This window comes from Pristis pectinata, chromosome 6 (genome assembly GCF_009764475.1).
Source record: "Pristis pectinata isolate sPriPec2 chromosome 6, sPriPec2.1.pri, whole genome shotgun sequence".
NCBI lineage: Eukaryota > Metazoa > Chordata > Chondrichthyes > Rhinopristiformes > Pristidae > Pristis > Pristis pectinata.
The window spans coordinates 23,660,453-23,685,224 of NC_067410.1; the positions used below are offsets into that span (position 1 = coordinate 23,660,453).

The following is a 24,772-nucleotide window of genomic DNA, read 5'->3' on the forward strand; positions in this document are numbered from 1 at the left end:
AACTCTGTCTATACTTCTGGCTGCCTTGGTAAAGCAGCCAGCATAATCAAAGACCCCACCCACTCCGGACATTCTCTCTTCTCCCCCCTCCCATCGGGCAGAAGATACAAAAGCCTGAAAGCATGTACCACCGGGCTCAAGGACAGCTTCTATCCTGCTGTTATAAGTCTATTGAATGGTCCCCTGGTACGATAAGATGGACCATTGACCTCACTATCTACCTTGTAATGGCCTTACACCTGATTGTCTACCTGCACTGCACTTTCTCTGTAACTGGAACAGTTTATTCTGCATTATGTTATTGTTTTCCCTTGTACTACCTCAACGCACTGTTGTAATGAAATGATCTATATGGTTGGCATGCAAAACAAAGTTTTTTACTGTAGCTTGGTACATATGACAATAATAAACCAATTTACCAATTTTTGAGAAAGTAGCAATCAAAGTAAATTCTGTTTGAACTGAATTTGGAAATTCAATGCCACTAATGCTTATTTAGCTGTCTTATAGATGATATCAAATTTGGTGAGATAGTGGACACCAAGGCAGCATTTTAGGAATTATGGGATCAATTGAAAAGAATGCTTAAGTGAGAGAAACAACCTAAGATGAAACTTTAATAAAGACAATTGTAGATGGATGACACGCATTCTGTGAATGGAGCTTAATTTACTTAATAGAGTTGACGCTGTGTGCTTTCAACCAATGCAGAACAATACCACCAAAAGAATATTAAACCACAAAGCAAAATGTTAGACCATAAACCTGAAGACATAGTGCTCTTTCAGACTGCAGTGTTATGTCCATTTCTGGTTGCCAAGCGGCATGGCACATATCTGTTACTCCAGAAGCTTAATCTCCAGTTTCAAAGGGCTAGGATACTAAATAAAATTTGAGGTATGTGGAATTTTTAGCTAAGAAAGGGGGTGTCTGAGAGATCATGTTCTGGACATTTGTTCAATATTAAGAGAACAGACAGTTAATCAAAATATTTAATTAGGCCCTCTGGCAGAACAAGGAGTGACTGGTTCAAGCTAGTAAAAAGGAGGTTTAGGATTGATACCAACAACATTTTTTCTAGGGACGCATTGCAGGCAATAACATTCTTGAAATAAAGAATAATGTCATGACAATGAGGGGATTGGAAACTTACCAGATGATTTTTATTTAAGTGGGCTGAATGACTTTCTCTGTTATTATTTTACCAGTCTATCACCAGCCATTCTAAAATTCACATGCGAAAAACTTCTGAGGTGCATCTGTCAGTTTTGTAAGAGAAATTCTTTGGATTTTTACCTTGCAATTTTCTCACATATGAACCAGATAAACTTTCACCCTGACAAAGTACAATGTGGCAAATCTCTCATTTAAGAGAAAAACATCCAGAAAATAAAACCTATACCAAGACTGAATTTTAAATTATATTTGTAACTATGTATATTTTTAACATACAAGTCAACAAATGCAACACTTTTAAATAATGTTGGGGGATCAACTGTTCCCTTTCTCCCATGTAACCACTTGTAATTTCCTGCATCTTTCTGGTATGAATTTTCCATTTTTTTAAAAAAAAGAAAGTAAGGATGGTTGGTATGATTTGTTTTTTTTCTCCCTTTCACCATGGCTCTGTTCTCTGTGTAACCAACTCCTGACCAACCTGCCTTTCATTTGTACTTTTTTTTTAATATCAATTTGTTTGGATTTGCCAAAATCATTCAAACCTGAACTCCCTCTAGCTTACTTTTGGCAGGTTATTACTAGATGCTCAGTTATCTTGAAAAAATTGTGACTCGAAAGCATGAAAAGCATTAAATGTGCTGACAGTGAAGTAGTGGTTTTCCTTTCCTAGTGTTTGTGTGAAATGATCTGGTAAAGTGGATGCTGTTGAAGCAATGCTTTACTGAATCCCTGTCAAAAAATGATAAATGCTCTTGTCTTTGAGCCTAAATCCCTACCAAGCAGAAGCATTTCCCACTGAAAAACAATGACTTTCCAGCTGTGCTTCTAATGTACCAAAGAAAAACTTGATTAAGGATTATTTACTTCCCATTTGCAGAAGCTACTGTTCATTTATCTTTCTTTAAAAGAAGTTGTTATTAAAATATTAATACACCAACATATGAATTTAGCTGTGCCACTAAAAGATTTTTCCTGACATTTACATGAGTGTAGCCTATTATGTCCTGAACACAATGGAAGCTGACCACTGCTGCAAATGCCAGAAATCATATGTTTTGGCTGTTGGGGCATATTACAAATGTTATCCACTGATTTAGTCTGGAAAAGGGGACACTAATTATCTTTTTGTTCCTGTGTATGGCAGGGCTTGGAGAGCTGGTCTCCTGACTGATCAATAATTTGGGAAAGTGGACTTAAAGTAGATCTTGGTCTTTAGCCCATTCCCAGAAAAAAAGATGGAAAAGTTGAGGAAGAAAAGAGAAGAGTCAGAAAAAGGCAGTGTGAAGATGAAGGAAGGATGGAAATTTTGCAGTATGGTTATGAAATTTTCCATTTTAGAGGAAAATTGAAAAATGGCACTGATATAGACTTGTAGAGAACATAGAACACAGAACATAGAATACTACAGCACAGTACAGGCCCTTCAGCCCACAATCTTGTGCCGACATTTTATCCTGCCCTAAGATCTATGTAACCCTTCCCTCCCACATAACCCCCTATTTTTCTATCATTCATGTGTCTATCTAAGAGTCTCTCTAATGTCCCTAATGTATCTGCCCCCCACAACCTCTGCAGGCAGTGCGTTTCATGCACCCACCACTCTCTGTGTAAAATAACTTACCCCTGACATCCCCCTTATACCTTCCTCCAATCACCTTAAAATTATGTCCCCTGGTGCTAGCCATTGTCACACTGGGGAAAATGTCTCTGACTGTCCACTTGATCTATTCCTTTTATCATCTTGTACACCTCTATCAAGTCACCTCTCATCCTCCTTCTCTCCAAAGAGAAAAGCCCTAGTTCGCTCAACCTATCCTCATAAGACATGTTCTCCAATCCGGGCAACATACTGGTAAATCTCCTCTGCACCCTCTCTAAAGCTTCCACATCCTTCCTATAATGAGGTGACCAGAACTAAACACAATACTCAAAGTGTGGTCTGACCAGAGTTCTGTAGAGTTGCAACCTCACCTTGCGGCTCTTGAACTCAATACCCCGACTAATGAAGGCCAATACTCCATACGCATTCTTAACAACCCTATTGACCTGCGTGGCAACCTTGAGGGATCTATGGATGTGGACCCCAAGATCTCTCTGTTCCTCCACTGCTATGAGTCCCGCCATTAACCTTGTATTCTGCCTTCAAATTTGATCTCCCAAAGTGTATCACTTCACACTTATCCGGGTTGAACTCCATCTGCCACTTCTCAGCCCAGCTCTGCATCTTATCAATATCCTGTTGTAATCTACAGCAACCTTCTACACTATCCACAACACCACCAACCTTTGTTTCATCAGCAAACTTATTAACCCACCTTTCCACATCCTCATCCAAGTCATATATAAAAATCACAAAGAGCAGGAGTCCCAGAACAGATCCCTGCAGAACACCACTGGTCACCGACCTCCAGGCAGAATACACTCCATCTACCACCACCCACTGTCTTCTATGGACGAGCCAATTCTGAATCCACACAGCTAAGTTTCCCTGGATCCCATGCTTCCTGACTTTCTGAATAAGCCTTCCATGAGGAATCTTATCAAACGCCTTACTAAAATCCAAGTACACCACATCCACTGCTCCACCTTCATCAATGTGCTTTGTCACATCCTCAAAGAATTCAATCAGGCTGGTGAGGCACAACCTGCCCCTCACAAAGCCACGCTGACTGTCCCTAATCAGCCTATGCTTCTCTAAATGCCCATAAATCCTGTCTCTAAGAATCTTCTCCAGTAATTTGCCCAGCACTGAAGTAAGACTCACTGGTCTGTAATTCCCAGGGTTATCCCTACTCCCTTTCTTAAACAAAAGAACAACATTTGCCAGCCTCCAATCATCTGGCACTACTCCTGTGGCCAGTGAGGGCACAGAGATCATCGCCAAAGGTGCAGCAATCTCTTCCCTAGCTTCCCATAATAACCTTGGATATATCCCGTCCGGCCCGGGTGATTTATCTATCCTAATGTTTTTCAATAGTTCCAGCACATCCTCTTTCTTCATGTCGACATGCCCTAGCATATCACTCTGTTGTACGCCATCCTCACAAACATCAAGGTCTCTCTCACTGATGAATACTGAAGCAAAGTATTCATCAAGGATTTCTCCTACCTCTTCCGACTCCAGGCACATGTTTCCTCTTTTATCCCTGACCAGTCCTACCCTCACTCTAGTCATCCTCTTATTCTTCACATACATGTAGAACGCCTTGGGATTTTCCTTGATCTTACTCACCAAGGACTTCTCATGCCTCATTCTAGCTCTCCTAATTCCATTCTTAAGCTCCCTCCTGGCTACCTTGTAACTCTCCAGAGCCCTGTCTGATCCATGCTTTCTAAACCTTAGGTAAGCTTCTTTCTTCCTCTTGACAAGATATTTTGCATCTCGTGTCAACCACGGTTCCTTCACTCTACCATCCTTACCCTGCCTCAATGGGACAAACTTATCCAGAGCCCCATGCAACTATTCCTTAAACAACCTCCATATTTCCGCTGTGCACTTCCCCAGGAACATCTGTTCCCAATTTACGCGCCCAAGTTCCTGCTTAATAGCATCATAATTCCCCCTCCCCCAGTTAAATACTTCCCCATATCGTCTGCTCCTATCCCTCTCCAAGGCTATGGTAAAGGTCAAGGAGTTATGGTCACTATCTCCAAAATGCTCTCCCACCGAGAGGTCTGAAACCTGATCAGGCTCATTGCCTAGTACCAGGTCCAGTATGGCCTCTCCTCTAGTCAGCCTGTCCACATACTGTGTCAGGAATCCTTCCTGTACACACCAAACAAACTCTGTCCCATCTATCCCCTTTACACGAAGAAGGTGCTAATCAATATTAGGGAAGTTGAAATCACCCCTGACAACAACCCTGTTATTTTTGCACCTCTCCAAAATCTGCCTCCTGATCTGCTCCTCAGCATCTTTGCTGCTATTGGGGGGCCTGTAGAATACTTGCAATAGAGTGATTGCTCCCTTCCTGTTTCTGACTCAGTGGACGATTCCTCCAGGACATTCTCCCTTTCTACAGCTGTGACACTGTCCCTGATCAGCAAAGCTACTCCCCCACCTCTTTTACCTCCATCCCTGTCCCTTTTGAAACATCTAAACCCCAGAATATCCAGCAGCCATTCCTGCCCTTGCAACAGCCAAGTCTCTGTAATGGCCACCATGTCATAGCTCCACGTACTTACCCACGCTCTCAGTTCATTAGCCTTGTTCCTGATAATTCTCGCATTAAAGTAGATGCACTTCAGCCCATCCAACTGACTGCAGTTTTGCCTCTTCAACTGTCTATCCCTCCTCACAGTCTATCTACAACCTACATCTACTAGTACACTAAATGAACCAAGCTCTGACCTATCACTCTGGTTCCCATCCCCCTGCCAAACTAGTTTAAACCCTCCCCAACAGTTCCAGCAAACCTGCCCACAAGAATGTTGGTGCCCCTCCAGTTCAGGTGTAACCTGTCCCGTTTGTACAGGTTGTACCTTCCCCAGAAGAGATCCTGATGATCAACAAACCTGAAACCTGCCCCCTGCACCAATTTCTCAGCCATGCATTCATCTGCCAAATCATCCTATCCTTACCTTCACTGGCATGTGGCACAGGCAGCAATCCAGAGATTGCTACCCTTGAGGTCCTGCTTTTCAGCTTCCTACCTAACTCCCTATATTCCCTATTCAGGACCTCATCTCTTTTCCTACCTATGTCATTGGTACCAATAGGTACCACAACATCTGGCTGTTCACCCTTCCCCTTCAGAGTGCTGTGGATCCAATCCGAGATGTGTCTGACCCTGGCACCAAGGAGGCAACATACCGTCCAGGAGTCTCTTTCACGTCCACAGAATCTCCTGTCTGCCCCCCTTACTATGGAATCCCCTATCACTACCGCTCTCCTCTTCTCCCTCCTACCCTTCTCTGTCACACAACCAGGCTCAGTGCCAGAGACTTGGTCACTGCAGCTTTCCCCTGGTAGGTTGTACCCCCCCAACAGTATCCAAAGTGGTATACCTGTTATTGAGGGAACGGCCACAGGGGTGCACTGCCATACAATCTACATATGTACCAGAAAAATATGTCATGAAGGGTACCTCTGTGTATCACTGTAACGAAGCTGTTTTGCATATCCCCAAAAAGGCAAGGGACAGTTATGACTCATTAGAATTCCTTTTAGATGCAGGAAGTAGGTGGAACAGTTTCATTTTAAGAACAGGTAGATGGTGTATAGTTGTGGGGTATGAGGACAGGTTGGGTGTCAGTTCAAGGAAATATAGTAGGACCCTCAGATCATGCAGGAGGGAGCTGGAAGTGAGGAGGAATTAAACACCCATGGTGGAATGTTCAAGAAGAAGGCAAAAATGAATCAAAAGGGATAGTACACTCAAAATGTTGCATGTATTGACATTGTTTACTATTTTAATGGGAATTAACAGAATGCTGGACTGATTAACAAAGTTGCAAGGCCAGCAGAAGTATAAGTATCAAGTCCTGATTCTGGAAGAGTACAGTGCTTTGGTCAGGTTGTGCTTGGCACACTACATTAAATTCTGGTCTTTGAAGTACAAGAGAAAGTACGAGTTCTGGAAGGAGTGTACACAAGGGATGCCAAGTTGATTATCTTCTGTCAGCAGATTATTTTTCTAGTCCTGTATGTATGTGTGTGTAGTTAATCTCTTTGGTCTTCAAAAGATATGAATAAAAGATAATATGTAGAGGTTTATTAGATCACAGGGCATAGAAATAGGATTTATTTGTATGTCTCTCAAATGATTATACTTGGAGTAGATTGCACCAGCCATCAGTTCCAGATGACATTGCACCTACCTTAGCATGGCTGACATTTTTCTGGTGTCAGTCACGCACCTAATGATGTGACAGGTCCTCCACTGCTGGTGTGACTTGGAGTTTTTGTACGTGACCTATAACCTTCATTGATCAATTGAACTCAATAACTTGCACACAGTGTCTGCCAGCCTCAGTTTTCAATGCCCAGGAGTAAAGAATCTGCATTAAAGGTGGTCCCTTCACCTTTTGCAGCTGTTTTATGCAAATCAAATCTGAGCGGCATGCTGTGAGCACTGGCTCATTCATCAGCCCACACCTTGCAGTTGCTTGGTGTCACTCAAGGCATGGGGCTCACTCAGGCAGACCATAATGTAGGGCTGTTCACACACACAGGAGATTTGTTCCCCTCACCCTATTCCACTCCCACCCTTGCCTCTAGAGCAACCTTTTACGTAGTTGGTCTGTGGTTGCTGGGGGAAGAGAACCTTTAAGCTCCAATTCACATCTCAGTGGTCAGTGCGGCAAGGATGTGGAAGCTCTCTGCGCAGCTGCTGATGGAAGCTGCATTGGTCCTGTTTTAGTGCACAATTCTGTGTGAAAAATGTACTGGAAGTGGGTGAAATCTAATTTCTAAGCATAGGTATTGGCACCGTAAGTTAAATGTCAAGTGTGAAGTGTAAGGAAATGGTTTTAGAAAGTATTATACAATGGAGGAAAGCTGATAAAAGCCTTTCTGGGTGGAATAGTGGAAGCAGAAGTGCTGGAGTTATTTGACACAATTATACGCTATGATTTGTAGATTTGTGTGGATGGATAAGTATGAGGATTATAGACGTTCTCTGAGCTATACTTTGTGAAGTCTGGCGTGAAGATTGCCAAGTGAAACTGAGCATGCCAAAATAGGTGGTAAACAATTAAGGATCAGCTTTGTATTAGAGTTCAAAGACTGCTGTGGAGAGAAAAAAGAAATACTGGCAACATTTCTAATTGTTAAAGGTAGAGTAAATTACTGCTAAAAAGAAATAAGTTGTCTAATTATTTGTTTTATGTCTTTGCATTCTAATGTTGTTCATGATACCTGTGAAGAGATGTACAGAGAGGACAGGGCAAGGGATTAAAATTAAAGGAACAAATTACATCCCTTTGAGCAGTAACTTCTATGGTAGTATGAAGGACGAAGGTGACCCATCAAAGGTGGGAGATGATAAGCTTTGATCCAAATTAACAGACTTGAAGAAATTGATCTCAAAAATCAAAACATTTTCTGCCTTTCTGTAGTTCAAGATGTGGCAGAGCATACACATCGGCAGGTGGTACATGTCATAGTGGCAGGGCTTGCTACATAGTCCCTGCAGTTACAGCAGGGTAAAATGGGGTGATTTGGTTATGACAGGACAATTATGCCAGGTCAAGATCAGATGATTAGGTTTAGGGACATGACAGGACTGGAGATCGTGAACATGCAACCTGGTTGGCGGACATAAAAGTGGAATTCCCAGCAGAGGAGTGGAAAAACTTAGATTGTGAGTGGAGGAAGACAGTGGTATAAAAATGAAACACAAATAGAAACAAGAAGGAATCCTGGAGTGATGGAAGGGAAAGGATCTCAAAATTAAAAGAAGACAGACAAAAATTAAACAGTACCAAAAGCATTTTCTAGGAGAAAAATTGCAAAGAATAATCAGTTTTTTGGTGGGAGACCATTTTGCCAGTTTATATATTTTTAACATCAGAAAAATTACTGTAATTTATAGGCAATAATTGTTTGATAAAGTAATAGCAAATAATGAATTTCAGAGATATCACAAATAAAAAAATGCTTCTTTACAGACTATCAATATAAATAGAAATATATTCATTTTTAATTCACATAAGAAAGATTATACGTGTTAAATTATGCTGTAATTTAATGCTTTGGACAATTAAAGGAATCATTAAACAAATGATTGTCACTACTCAGGCTGAGTGCAGTGTTACTATCAATCTCTTTTAACGGAATATAAGGATTGGGTCAATAATGTACTGTAATATCTTTGACAATTTTTTGGAGCAAGAAACCAGAAGATGTTATTATAAAATCCTGCAGTGATTCATGTGCAGCAACTATTGTACACTTTGGGAAGTAATTTTCCTGAGCCTTGATTAAGGAACTTGAGAGATAGAGGAGAGCATGAGACTTTCATACAACTCTGAGATGTCTGGGAGGTGGTACTTGCTCTATACTGCAGTAATGCTGGCTGAGAGGAACCATTTAAGTGAGGCTTGAGATGGTTTTCCACCGCTACAGCTGTGCCTGACTGATCACAAGACAAGACAAAAGAGCAGAAGTGGGCCATTCGGCCCATTGAGTCTGCTCCGCTACCTCACTATGAGCTAAACTATTCCCATCTAGCCCCAATTTCTGGCCTTTTCCCCATATGTCTTGGTACCTTGACTAGTTGAATACTTATCAATCTCCTCCTTAAACACCCCCAACGATTGGGCCTCCACGGCTGTATGTGGCAACGAATTCCATAAATCCACGACCCTCTGGCTAAAGAAATTTCTTCTCATTTCTGTTCTAAATGGGTACCCTCTAATTCTAAGACTGTGCCCTCTAGTCCTGGACTCACCCACCAAGGGAAACAACTTAGCCACATCTACTCTGCCCAGTCCTTTCAACATTCAAAATGTTTCTATGAGGTCCCCTCTCATTCTTCTGTACTCCAATGAGTACAGTCCAAGAGCTGACAATCGCTCATCATAGGTAAGCCCTTTCATTCTGGGAATCATCCTTGTAAATCTTCTCTGAACCCTCTCCAACATCAGTACATCCTTCCTAAGATGAGGGGCCCAAAACTGTACACAGTATTCCAAATGAGGTCTCACCAGTGCCCCATAGACCCTCATCAACACATCCTTACTTTTATATGTTATACCTCTCGAAATGAATGCCAACATAGCATTCGCTTTTCTTACCGCTGATCCAACCTGGTGGTTAACCTTTAGGGTATCCTGCACGAGGACCCCCAAGTCCCTTTGCACTTCTGTACTTTGAATTTTCTCCCCATCTAGATAATAATCTGCCCGTTTATTTCTCCTTCCAAAGTGTACATTTCTCAACATTGTATCTCATCTGCCATTTCTTTGCCCATGCTCCTAAACTGTCTAAGTCTCTCTGCAACCTTCCTGTTTCTTCAATACTCCCTACTCCTCCACCTATCCTGGTGTCATCTGTAAACTTATCCACAAAACCATTTACTCCATAATCTAAATCATTGATATACAGTGTAAAAAGAAGCGGCCCCAACACCGACCCTTGTGGAACACTAGTGGTAACCAGCAGCCAACCAGAACAGGATCCCTTTATTCCCACCCTTTGCTTTCTGCCTATCAGCCAATGCTCCACCCATTCTAATATCCTTCCTGTAATTCATGGGCTCTCATCTTGTTAAGCAGCCTCTTGTGTGGCACCTTGTTGAAGGCCTTTTGAAAATCCAAATACACAACATCCACAGCCTGTCCCTTATCCATCCTACTCGAGATTTCCTCAAAAAACTCCAATAGGTTGGTCCGGCAGGATCTTCCCTTCATGAAACCATGCTGGCTTGGACCTATCTTGTCGTGCACCTCTAGGTATTCCATAACCTCCTCCTTGAGGATCGACTCCAATAACTTTCCGATCACCGATGTTAGACTAATAGGTCTGTAATTTCCCTTATGCTGCCTTCCACCTTTCTTATACAGTGGAACTACTTTGCGACCTTCCAGTCCTCCAGAACTATGCCAGAGTCTGTTGATGCCTGGAAAATTATCACCAATGCCTCCACAATCTCTAAAGCCACCTCTTTCAGACCCCGAACATGCACTTCATCCGGTCCGGGAGACTTGTCTGTCCTTAGTCGATCTAGCTTCCCAAGCACCTTCTCTCTAGTAATCTTGACTGAACTCAGTTCTATCCCCTGAGACCCCTGACTATCAGGTATATTGCTGATGTCCTCCACAGTGAAGACTGATGCAAAATACTCATTTAGTTCCTCTGCCATCTCTTTGTTATCCATTATAATCTCTCCCGCACCATTTTCAATACCGTGTCTCTCTTTTACTCTTCATATATTTAAAAAAAACTCTTAGTATCCTTTTGTATATTATCTGCCAACTTCCTTTCATAATTCATTTTTTCTTTTCCTAATGACCTTCTTAGTTTCTTTCTGTAAGTTTTTAGAAGTTTCCCAGTCTTCTGTTTTTCCCACTAATTTTTGCTTCCTTGTATGCCCTCCCTTTTGCTTCTATTTCAGTCTTAACCTCTCTCATTAGCCACATTTGTGCCATTTTTCCATTCATAACTTTCTTTTTTCTTGGAATATATCTGTCCTGCACTTTCTTTATTTCTTGTAGAAATTTCATCCATTTCTGCTCTGCTGTCCCTCCAACTAGCTTACATTTCCAATCAATTTGGGCCAGTTCCTCTCTCATGCCACTGTAATTTCCTTTGTTCCACTGAAATATTGATACACCTGATATCTGCTTCTCCTTTTCAAATTTGAAACTGAACTCAATCATATTATGATCACTACTTCCTAATGGTTCCTTTACCTTTAGTTTCCTAATCACCTCAGGTTCATTACACAGCACCCAATCCAAAACAGCCGATCCCCTAGTGGGCTCATTCACAAGCTGCTCCAAAAAGCCATCCTGTAGACATTCCACAAACTCACTCTCCTGAGATCCACTGCCTTCCTGGCTTTCCCAATCCACCTTCATGTTAAAATCCCCCATAATTATCTTGACATTGTCTCTCTGACACGCTTTTTCTATTTCCAGCTGTAACTCATAGTTCACATCCCGGCTGCTGTTAAGGGGCCTATATATAACTGCTATTAGGGTCCTTTTACCCTTGCCATTTCTTAATTCAATCGATAAGGATTCTACTTCTTCTGACCCTATGTCCCTTCTTTCTATTGATTTTATATCATTGCTAACCATCAGGGCCACACCATCCCCTCTGCCTACCCGACTATCTTTCCTATACACTGTGTACCCTTGGACATTCAGCTCCCAATCACATCCATCATTAAGCCATGATTCGGTGATTGCCACAATGTCATATTTTTTAATCTGTAGCTGTACTACTAGGTCATCCACTGAACTGTTCCTTTCGATAGTAGATCTTGCCAATGGGCAAACCTGAGCTGGGGATGCTTTTGTCTACTTATTTGACACAGAATAAAAAAAATCAGTGCTCTTGTTCCTGAATAGAAAGGACCAGAGCACTCTGAGTGTGTGGGACCTGTCCACCACAGGCGTAGAGGAGACAGGAAACCATGCTGTAAGGCCCTAAGGTTACTAAAAGTAATACTATAGCATGAATTGCTAGTTTATTATTACAAGGGACATGGTTGTTTCATTTGACAATTAGGCACAAGTAGGCTAGAAATGAACTTCTTCTTATAAAATAATCCACACTTTAAAATGTTGGATAGAACAACATAAGGTATCTTGTTGTTAATTGAAGATAGCCTATGACACCTTCAAAGTCTCGCAAATGTAAATTATTATATCTTACTGCCTCAAATAGGCACTATCTGCTACCTTCATCATGCTGATTGATTAGTTAGTCAGAATCAGGAAAAGCTACCAATAGCATATCCGCACACCACACAAAATGGATTCCTCAAATTGCTCTTTAAGTTTTCAAAGGCGCAAGTGCCACTGAATAACTACAAACTGATTGCCCAAACAATTTTGTGTTTCTAGTTTCTTTGATGAACAGTGTTGTTTTCTCAGTAGGATAACCACATTCAGACCTGAGAAAAATTGAATTTTTAATACAAAAATCACACAAAACTTGAAATAATTACTGAGATAATAAACAAATATTTTGTATCAATCTTCAAAGTAGAAGATACAATGAACGTACTGAAATTTCTGATGAAGCAAGGATCTAATGAGAGTGAAGAACATGAAGTAATCAATATCATTAAAGAGAAAGTGCTGGGGAAATTAAGGAGCTAAAAGCTGACAAACCTCTAAGACCAGATGGTCTGCAACCCTGGTTTCTAAAGGAGGTGGCATTTATTAAGGTCATGGTAATTAATGAACATAACCTCAAGCACGTTTTGGGGCCATTTCCTGATTGCGCCCAAAGTGGAAAATTTACCCTTGTTCTGCTCGTGGCATTGCACACGATGTCACCAAATGCATTGTCTGACTGATTTTGAGCCATTTTTGTTTTGTTAGTTGCAAGACTTTTTCACTCGCACTGTCACTTTATTCTTTTTGTTGCATGTGATTCAGTTCTCACTGCTGCATCGTCTATTGGCATGTGTCATAGATTCAGCAGGGGTCCGTGTTGGGACCGCAACCTTTCACTTTATACATTAATGATCTGGATGGCATTGTGGCCAAGTTTGCAGACGATATCAAGATAGGTGGAGGGGCAGGTAGTGTCGTGGAAGCAGGGAGTCTGCAGAAGGACTTGGACAGATTGGGAGAGTGAGCAAAGAAGTGGCAGATGGAATATAGTGTAGGAAAGTGTGGGTTTATGCACTTTGGTAGGAAGAATAAGGCAATAATATGGAGAGAATTGAGCAATCGGACGTGCAAGTCGACTTAGGAGTCCTAGTTCAGGATTCCCTTGAGGTTAATTTGCAGGTTGATTCGGTAATAAGGAAGGCAAATGCTATATTAGGATTCATTTTGAGAGGACTAGAAAAAAAAGCAAAGATGTACTGCTCAGGCATCATAAGGTGTTGGTCAGACTGCATTTGGAATATTGTGAGCAACTTTGGGCTCCGTATCTAAGGAAAGATGTCCTGGCCTGGAGGGGGTTCAGAGGAGGTTCGCAAGAATGATCCCAGGAATGTAAAATTTAACCTGTGAGGAGCGTTTGATGTTCCTGAGCCTGTACTCAACGGAGTTCAGAAGGATGAGGGGAAATCTCATTGAAATCTACTGGATACTGAAAGGCCTGGATAGAGTGGACATGGAGAGGATGTTTCCATTAGTAGGAGAGCCTAAGATCCAAGGGCACAGCCTCAGAATAAGGGGACATCCCTTTAAATCTCAGACGAGGAGGAATTTCTTTAGTCAGAGGGTGGTGAATCTGTAGAATTTGTTGCCACAGAGGACTGTGGAGGTCAAATCATTGGGAGTATTTAAGGCAGAGATTGATAGGTTCTTAATTGGTAAGGGGGTTAAGGGTTAAGCGGAGAAGGTGGGAGAATGGGATGAAAAATAATCAGTCATGATTGAATGGCAGAGCAGAATCGATGGGCTGAATGGCCTAATTCTGCTCCTATATCTTACTATCTTATGTTATTTTAAATCCTGTGATTGTACATTCCTGGGAATCTCTCATAACTTGCCTAATTTTTGAAACCGTCTGAAGAAGAGTAAGTTAGTTCAAGTGTTAATTTGCTTAAAATTTGGGCTAATTTGATATCTTTTTCAGATATTAACCTGTTTACTCGAGGAGTTGATTTTGCATTAGAATTTGTTTGGAATTTGAGATCAGGATGATATAAGATGACTGGATGTTGCAAACATTTAGCACATGTGATTCACTTTACCCAGTTAAAGGAAGAGTTAATGGATGTATCTGAAGAGAGGTGATGCTACAGTTTATACAATATAACTTATCACATTAATTTTTAAGCTACTGAATTCACATCAAAGAAAGAAGCAGGTTTTATCACCAGTGAAGTATTTTTGAAGGGTAGTCATTATTGATTTCTTGCTTAGTTTTGTAGAAGATGGTATGGTGCTAATACTAGCTAATAAGAATGATGTTAAATGTATTAATTGTTTTCTTTTTTGTTTCCACAGAAGTATAAAGAGCATGAAAAGACTGTCACTGTTAAGGAAATAGATGGCCTCCAGCTTGTCAAAAAACTGGCAAAGGATATGGAACAAATGTTTCATAATAAAGCTGAAGCCGTAAGAGTAAGTACACCCATAAAACTTCTGGAAAAAATTTTTTGACGATGTGCATTGCAATAGAAGGCTGCTTGCTTTTCAGTTTGCATCATATGAACTACTAAACCTTCAAATGTAATACAGTCTTCTGAAAAAAATTAATGTTGACAAGACCATTTCCTAGGTGCAAATGCATGCAAAAATGCTTTGCTATAGCATCGACTCTCCATGTGATTAGTGCAAATTGAATCTGCATCTCACTGATAAGAATGTAATCCTTCAACTCAAGTGTTACCCATAAACTGCAAGAAACCATAAGAAATACTAATTCTGTAAAACAGTTATTGCACACTCTAATCTAAACAATTATTTTTATTGCATTTAACTTACTTACTGCAGCTGGCAATAAAGCCTCACATTTTCTGCTGAGGTGAATGAGTGAAAATAGAAGTGCAAAAATGCTGCAACTCTGTTTGATCTCTTTATTTTTCTCCAGCTTAACTCTTTGTTACATGTGCTTGCAGTTGGATTTGATTATTGTGTAATTAAAATTGGAGATTACCAATCTTCGGTGAAAACTCCATTTAATAGATGAAAGAATTACATGCATTTCTATGGCACCTTTCACAGCTTAAGGATGTTCCAAACTGCTTTACAGCCAATGAGTTCCTTTTGAAATGCACTCACTTTGTGTAAAGTTATTTTGAACAATTGTTAGGAGATATGAAGAACAATGACATATTCTCAACCTAAATCCTTACCTCTGTTACAAAAGGTTCACATTTATGCAAAATCTATATTGATGTACACTTCAGCTTTTATTTTTATGAATTTGTACAAATTACTGTTATTTTAAAAAAAGAAGATGAATTTAAAATGTAAAATGTGTTGGGGTATTAATTGAAATAACATCCAATTGTCTAGAAGCTCTGTCAGTCTGTCACTGCCAAAGTCTTGAGCATGCTAGATTATTGGATTTAACAAGAATTATAACAAAGCACGTGATAACTTCTTTATCTATGGCCCACGCATTCATAGTGTTTTGTCTTAGCTCTAATTTGAAAAATGTGGTTCTTGAGCCACTTATTTGAAAGGAGTAATTCAGATGGTTTCCTGTTGACTTCCTCATTCCTTTTGTCTTATGAGTACTTTATTCCATATAATTCTTTATTCTTAGGCAGTAAAGACAAACACTTTCTTGTGTTGGTAACCTGTGTCTTTTGTAATAGCCTGACAGGCTATAGTGCCACCGGTAGAGCATCTAAGAATAACAGGTATCCTTATTATACCTTTAAAGATTAGAGCCCTTCCTCTAGATCTAAGAATAGAACACATTACTGATAAGTCATTACCTATTGATTTCAATGAGTAGCATTATACTTCGATGTTAATATTAGGGACTGTGATAGTGTTGCCAGCTCAAGGATGCTGATATATCACTCATAGTCTGGCTAAGGTTAGTTCGAGGAAAGGCCTTAGCTGTATTTAATGTAACAGCTCAAAATAGCGCTGAACCTAAACATCTTGTTCTACAGTGCTATAAATTATTTGGGGATCTTGAAATGCAAATTGAACTGAAAACTTTTAAGCAAATGAAGCAAATGACTGCACTTTTTTGAGATAAAATTGCATCACCTGTATTCAACATTTGTAAACATTGCAAGTAATTCCAGATGTTCACTATAAAGTCAGAAATGTTGAAAATATAAGATGCATATAAAATCAGCATTTTACTGTCAGCTAGTTTGCAAACAGATAATTATAATTTAGTATAATATTAAAACCTCACCTAGACCACATCTCAACAAAGCTTTAAAATTTTCAGGGGATTTTTCACAAGGCTTTCTTAACTTCATATCAGCTCTATGGTAGAAGGGATAAACGTATTACAGTTTGAAGGGGACAAAAGCAGTGATTATCATTGCCTAGGTATTACCTTAAGGCACTACCACTGTTTCAAGTAAATTCTGGCACTTGAAAGTTCACAATTTTAAACATTTTTTTAAAACATTCTTTTTCAAGGTCAGTATTTCTGATGAAGGGTCATTGAACTGAAACATTAACTCTGTTCTCCCTCCACAAATGCTGCTTGACCTCTTGAGTTATGGAGTCTACAACAAAGAAACAAGCTCTTTGGCCCAACTCGTCCATGCTGACCAATAGTTCAATCTATCCTAATCCCATTTTCTTGCATTTAGTCCATATCCCTCTATTCCTTTCCTATCCATGTACCTATGAACTGTTTTTTAAATGCTGTGATTGTGCCTGCCTCCACCACCTCTGTGTGGAAAAACCCACCCTGCAGATTTCTTTAAAATCTTTCCCCTCTCATCTTAAACCTATGTTCTTTAGTCTTAGACTACCCTACACTTGGAAAAAGACTGTAACTATCTACTCTATCTATGCCCCTCATAATGTTACAAACCTTCATAATGTCATCCCTTAGCCTCTTGCGCTCCTGTGAGAATAATCCCAGCCTATCCAATCTCCTCTTGTAACTAAAGCCCTCCATTCCAGGCAACATCCTGTCGAATCTCTTCTGCACTCTTTCTAGCGTTACTACATCCTTTCTATAGTGTGGTGACCAGAACAGTACACACTATTCCAAGTGTGGCCAAACCAGTGTCTAGTACACCTTCAGCCTGATTTCCCAGTTCTTATACTCAGTACCCCTGCCTATAAAGGCAAGCAAGCTAAACATGTTCTTCACTACCCTTGCCATCTGTGTTGCCATTTTCAGGGAGCTATGAACTTACACCCAAAGGTCCTTCTGTACATCAACACTTTTAAGGTACCTGCCATTTACTATACAAGTCCTGCTAGTATTAGACGACTCAAAATGCACTACCTCATACTTGTCTGGATCAATTTCTATCTTCCACAATTCTGCCCAACTTTCCAGCTAATCTATTTTCCGTTGTATCCCAGTGCAACCATCCTTGCTGTCCACAGCTCCACCAATCTTCGTGTCCTATCAGCAAACCTACTTATCTGACCACAGACATTCTCACCCAAGTCTCTGATAAAAAACAAAGGTCCCAGCACCAACACCTGCAGTATGCCACTCATTACAGACTTTCAGTCAGATAAACAGCCTTCCACCACTCCCCTTACTCCTCTAACCAAGCCAATTTTAGATCCAATTTGCAAAAACACATTGCGCCCTAACTTTCCGGACTAGCCCACCATGTGGGACCTGGTGAAAAGCCTTGCTAAAGTCCATGTATACCACATCTACCGCCATGCCTTTATCAATTTTCTTAGTTACCTCCTCAAAAAACTCAATCAGATTTGTGAGACAGGATTTCCCTTGCACAAGACCATGTTGACTCCTCCTAATCAGTCCCTGCCTTTCCAATTGATGATGTCCCATCCCTAAGAATTTTTTTCAAGTTGTTTCCCTACCACTGATGTAAGGCTCACTGGCCTGTAGTTTTCTGGCTTATCCCTACCGCCCTTGGGAACAACATTAGCTACGCTCCACGCTTTCCGGTGCCTCACAAGTGGCTAAAGATGATGCAAAAATCTCTGTCAGAGCACCACCAATGTCGTCCCTTGCTTTCCATCACACCCTGGGATAGATTTCATTAGGCCCTGGGGATTTGTTCACCTTAATGAATTTCCATCCTTTTTCTGTATTTATTAAGATTTACAGCCTGCACAGTTTTTTTGATGTCTTTTGAAGGTCAGCATTTATTGTGTTTCTCTTGAGAAGGTGGTGATGAGTGCTCTCTTGGTATTGGTATTGGTTTATTATTGTCACTTGTACCGAGGTACAGTGAAAAGCTTGTCTTACAAACCGATCGTACAGGTCAATTCATCACACAGTGCAGTTACATTGAGTTAGTACAAAGTGCATTTATGTAGTATAGGTAAAAACAGTAACAGTACAGATTAAAGTGTCACAGCTACAGAGAAGGTGCAGTGCAATAAGGTGCAAGGTCACAACAAGGTAGGTCGTGAGGTCATAGTCCATCTCATTGTGTAAAGGAACCGTTCAATAGTCTTATCACAGTGGGGTAGAAGCTGTCCTTAAGTCTGGTGGTACGTGCCCTCAGGCACCTGTATCTTCTATCCGATGGAAGAGGAGTGAAGAGAGAATGTCCCAGGTGGGTGGCGTCTTTGATTTTGCTGGCTGCTTCACCAAGACAACGAGAGGTCTTCATGTGATGAAGCTGCTTCCACACTGTTGTTAGGTAGAGATTTACAGGATTTTGACTCCATGATAATGAAGGAAGGGTGTTATGTTCAAGTTGGGATAGTGGCTTGGAAGAGAATGTGGGAGATTGTGTTCCCCCGTGTCTACTCATCCTTCTCCGATGAGATGGTGGAGATTGTATTCTTGACAGATTATGTCAAACAAGCTTTGGCAGAGATAGGGGACTGCTGCCGTAGTGTGTAGTGGCTGTTCACTGTATGTCATTTGATGGGAAAATGGCTAAATCATTGAGGACATTTCACTCCTGGTTAACTCAAATGAAAGAGCAACAGGACAGAACTGAAGGCAGGAATGTGCAACCTAAAATTTGGTAAAACTACAAATGAGAAACTCCTGATGAAAACTGCTGATCTTGAATGGCCTTCTGATAAGAGAAAGGGAAAAACAAATCAATCAAATTACTCAGTGTTTCCATGTGGCTTCATTGATCATTTCAAGGTCTCAGCGTGTCTCATACGTCTGGAGTTCAACTAGATATATTTTCCCAGTGCACTGGGAGAGTTACCAATGATGCTTATGAAAACTGGGCACACCTAGGTTATTATCTGTATTTCCAAGTACAAATTTAAGTATTTGCACTCGTATTGATACTGTGTGCAATTCTCACTTCAAGGAGGCTATAGTCCTCACTCAGGTATGGGGATTAAGAACAAGGCATCTAAAGTGCATGGGGCAGCAGGTTCTTATGACTTTTGGGACTCATATGAGACCATAGGACCTTTGTCAGGGACCACTTTTAAAGTATATTTTTCTTTCAATGTTAAGAAGTCAATCTCTAATCTGAACCTGAAGAATTTGCAGAGAATGTATCATTTCACTTGTTTTATTAGACTCCAAACCTGCTTGGGATGCTTCTGAGTTTGAGGAAATGAAAACTTCAGACAAAGGGAGTTTGTACCCTCTGCCTTGTTTCCTTTGTGACAGTGACTGTCTTCAGACTGGGTGGTTTCTGGATAATTCCACATTAGACAGAGATCTGACATTCTGAATGCAATTTGAAGCTTATACATTGCAGCTTTCATTTTTTTTAAAATGAGTGATTGCAAATCAGATCAGTGAAAGACAGACAAAAGCAAAGCAGTAAAGATGGAAAGGGATATAGAAACAGACCAGCTGTGGAAAATAGGAAATGAAGGTTATATATTTTATCCTAATTGTTAAATAATGTTTGTCAGTGATTATTATCATAAATTATTTGGGGATTTTGAAATGCAAATTGAACTGAAATTTTTTAAGTAAATGCACTTTTTTGAGATAAAATTGCATCACCTGTACTCATCGTTTGTAAGCAATGTAATTAATTCCAGATGTTCACCATAAAGTCAGAACTTTTGAAATGTATTTTAAATATATAAGATGCATATAAAATCACCATTTTACTGTCAGTTTGCTAAAAGATAATTGTAACTTTGTATGATATTAAAACCTCAGCTTGGCCACTTCTCAACAAATATCTTTCACAGGTCTCTCTTAAATTTACATTAGTTCCATGGATTACCCTTGATTTTGTTGGAGAAGGCCACAAACAGTGCAGCCTGTAGAAAACTACTAAGTTGTCAACCTCGCAATTTCTGCTTTAAGCAGATGTATGTGGAAATCCCAACGTTGCTGTCAATTTCATGGAGAACCCTAGTAGTTTTGTTATCATTATTATTGCAAAATCTGGTTCATATTACTTTTATGCCATTCTATCTTCCTCTGCCCACTCTGAGAAATAAAATTGGGTGACTGTTCTTAATGGGATAACTATCCAGACCAGTTCCATTCCCTATTTTACTGTCAGTTTGGTACTACTTACTGATAATTATCAGTTACAAATCACAACACATTAGTAGCATGATGCCCGCTGAAAAAACTCACAGTATTAAGCTGGTAGGAAACTCGAACATTTTGCACATTGTACAGTTATTGGTTAAAAATATTGCTACTTTATATTGGTTGTTCCCAACTAGGGGTGTGACTCCCTCAGGTTGGGGGGAGGTAGGAAAGGGCAGCAAAAATTACAAGGAGTTTTGACCCTTCAATAATATTAAGGCAATTTCATTAGGAAGTTACTATAAAGGTTAATAAAAAATAAAGGTACACTCAGTATGCTAGCTGCCATGATTGTACGGCTGCTAGCAGTCTTGAGGAATCCCTAGAAGAACCTCAGGTCCTTAAAAGGAGCATCCCATGGCATCATTAGGCACTTGGGAGGCGGATGGAGGGTAAGGGAAGGGAGTATATTTTACTGAGTGTGAACATGCAAGCCTTGCATTCAAAAAGATTGGGAAGCACTAATCCATACTTTCTCATTTTCTCCCTTTGAATGCTAATTATCATTTTCTTCTTCCTTGTGATCTTTCATTATGACTTCTACCATTTCTCTAAACTCTATTCAGCTATTGTTCTTTGAATTATTACTGTTATTTTAAATTTTGTGTCACCTTATCATCTTTTCTGCCATTTCTGCTTTTGGGCTTTTGTCTTGGCATCTATCGTACTTGCCTTGCTTATTTTTTTCTCTCATCAACTGGCCTACCCTGAAAGAATTTCAGCAAGCATGCTGAACAAGCCTCCAGTGTTAAGATTTGGTTGAACAAGCACAAATTGACTTCTGAGATTCTCAGCACCAAGCCATATCACTAAATCCTAACCGCATACTAAAATGCCAGCAGTACCCAATATACACATTTCATTCGGATACAGATTGTAAAAATAAATTGCTTAGTAGGCTCTAATTCTATTAGAAATTAAGGATAAAAATGGAACAGGTAAGATTTGTGCCTGAAATAATTGTTCTTTGTACACAAGAAGAAGATTATACCTTGGTTTCTAATTCATTTTACATACATTACTCTCTCTGTCTTACTCCTGTATATATTACATATTTCATGTATAGTCACTTCTGGCTGCACTTTGAATTTTGTTTCATTTACTTAGTGTAGGCGATAGAAAATTATACAGCAGCATTATTGCAAAGTGAATTAAAATAAGCTGGGTAAAAAGAAAACAAAAGATAGTCGGGCAATATTGTTTACAGGCAATGTTAAATTGAACCCACAGATATCTCGACAAAGATGTTTGGTTGTGTCTTTATAATGTTTCCAAATGATATGTATTTTTTATTGCATTGAAATTTTTTCTGACAACATTGAAAGAAATCAGAGAAATTAAATTAATGCAAAGGAATGAAGTTAGAATTTAATATGGATAAACATACGTTTGTTATAACCTGAACATAAAACATGAAAGATGTGTTGTCCTTGGTGAATAGACACTCAAAACCAAATGTCAAAAAGAGAAACAATTTAGATGTGATTCGATTAGCTAAGATAATTAGACAATTTACAAAGGCATTTCCTCAACATTCATAGTCCATAATTCATAGTTATTCATATTTAAAAAGCAAACCTAATGATGTAATTAACTACATCGGAACAATAAAGTGTAAACATTTTGGGCAATGCCCTATTTGTTCACAAGAAGATCAAGAACAGATGATACAATGCACAAGGCCTAAGAATTCTGGTTATTACATCTCTGAATATACATAAATTGATGTAAAGATGTTTTGTACAGAGGGCCTTTTATTCAGAGAAGCTGCTGACTACTTGTCTTATGACATGAATGCTCATTATTGCTTTTGAATGGAAAGTAATTGCTACTGTACAGTAATTCAATTCCAGCATGTAACACTTCAGTTCACTGATGTGCTATGGTTGTATTGGTTGAAGAATTTTGTCATGAAACCTCAGTGTGAGATAGTCACATCCTATTATCTTTTACAGTGCATTGCTGTTTACATTAATGTAATGTTTTCTCCATTAATGTAATGTTTCCTTGGTATTATGAAAGGATTTTACTGGTTAACTTTTTGATCCACGACTATAGTTTATAGAAACTTAACATGGTAACACTGTAGGGCGGCATGGTAGCGTAGTGGTTAGCGCGATGCTGTTACAGCGCCAGCGATCGGGGTTCGATTCCCGTCGCTGTCTGTAAGGAGTTTGTACGTTCTCTCGTGTCTGCGTGGGTTTCCTCCGGGTGCTCCAGTTTCCTCCCACATTCCAAAGACGTACGGGTAGGTTAATTTGGGTTTAAAAAAAAGGGCGGCGCGGACTCGTTGGGCCGGAAAGGCCTGTTACCACGCTGTAAATAAAATTAAAAAAAAATTAATTCAAGCAAAAGAAGAACCTTGAAAAATTTGCAGTTCTTTCTAGTGTACCATAATTGTGAGTAATTCTATATAAAGTAGTAGTCAAGTGTAAATATTTATCTGGATAGATCTTCTCAACTAGTGCCAGACATGCATTATCCCACAGAACATGATTTGTAAGAAAAACTTCCTACTCAGAGTCAAAGAGGAACACTGCGCTGAAATGGGCCCTTCGGCCAACAGAATCCATGCCAACCATCAAGCACTCATTTACACTTATTAAACACCAATCCCAATGCATTCTCCCCACATTCCCGTCAACGCTTAAGTACCACTCAACCACTATCACTCAACGGCATACCAGAGGCAATTTACAAAGACAAGAGTAGCCCAGTCAAACGAAGAAACTGGAGAGCCCAGAGGAAAACCCACAGAGAGCATGTGTAAACTCCACAGACAGTACCAGAGATCAGGATTGAACCTGAAGCTGTGAGACAGCAGCTCTACTAGCTGTACTACTGTTCCACCCAAGTACATACTTATTGATTTTGATCAAATGCTATAGTTTAAAGAACTTTTGCTCGACTGATTTAATTCAAAGAGTTGTTTTCAACATAATTGGCCAAATCGTGTTGGCTCAACCTTTCAACATTGGGCAATAAGAATACAATGAATGCCTTTTTCCCACACAAAATCTATTGGATGTTCTGTCTTCATCATTTTCTACTGCCAGTTGAAAGAAAGGCACAAGGGTAAGCATTTCATTAAGGGTGAAGAAGAGGGTAGGTGGTGATGCTACATTAAGCAATGCATGTTTGCATCATTTTCAGCTGCTGAATCAGAAAAGATTTATTGATTTATTGAGTAAAGGCAAGTGGAATGAGAGAAGGAGCTTAGGGTATGAGGATAATAACATTTCTGTAACGTTATACTGATAAGGGAAATTCATTTGGAATTCATCGATTTGACAGTGCCCAGGAAGTAAGCCAGTGATTATTGTCTGACTTTGCTATGACAGTGTAATGAAGCAGCTTGTATGTCAATCAGACAAAGGCAAATCTAACTGAGGGTGTGAAACACATGCAAATGAGGAAGAGCTTTCCTTTCTGGGATATTTCAAGTTTTCTTTGGAGAATCAACACTATGTTGCTTTTATAAAAATGACACATACTTGGCTTTTGAAGATGAATACTTAAGTTATATGTTTCTAATTTCTTAGAGAAACTGAGCCACCCCTCTTTAAGGTTGTATTTGGTTAGAAGTTGTTTTTGCAGATGGATGTTCAATTCTGTGTCTCTATTTGTTGTTTCCTGGCATTGAAGGGCTTCTGATTGTCACAACAATCTTCAATGATGAGAAAAGCATCTACCTGATAAACCTTTTGCCATCAGGGAGCTTAAGATAACACATGTTTAGTCAATAACCGTGGAAAGAGAAAAAAGAGTTAACATTTCAGGTTTGATCAGAAAAGATCATTGACCTAGAACTTAACTCAGTTTCCCTCTCTGCAGGTTCTATTTGACCTAAATATTTCCAGCATTTTCTGTTTTTATTGCAGA

General features: G+C 39.7%; 1 protein-coding gene across 1 annotated transcript in view; it reads left to right on the forward strand.

Moving 5' to 3' along the window:
- The window catches only part of cacna2d3a (calcium channel, voltage-dependent, alpha 2/delta subunit 3a), a 556,823-nt gene that overhangs the window by 84,826 nt on the left and 447,225 nt on the right, over nucleotides 1–24,772 (forward strand). Inside the window, 1 exon segment of the mRNA XM_052017619.1 lies at nucleotides 14,767–14,883. Coding sequence (XP_051873579.1) covers nucleotides 14,767–14,883 — 117 coding nt within the window.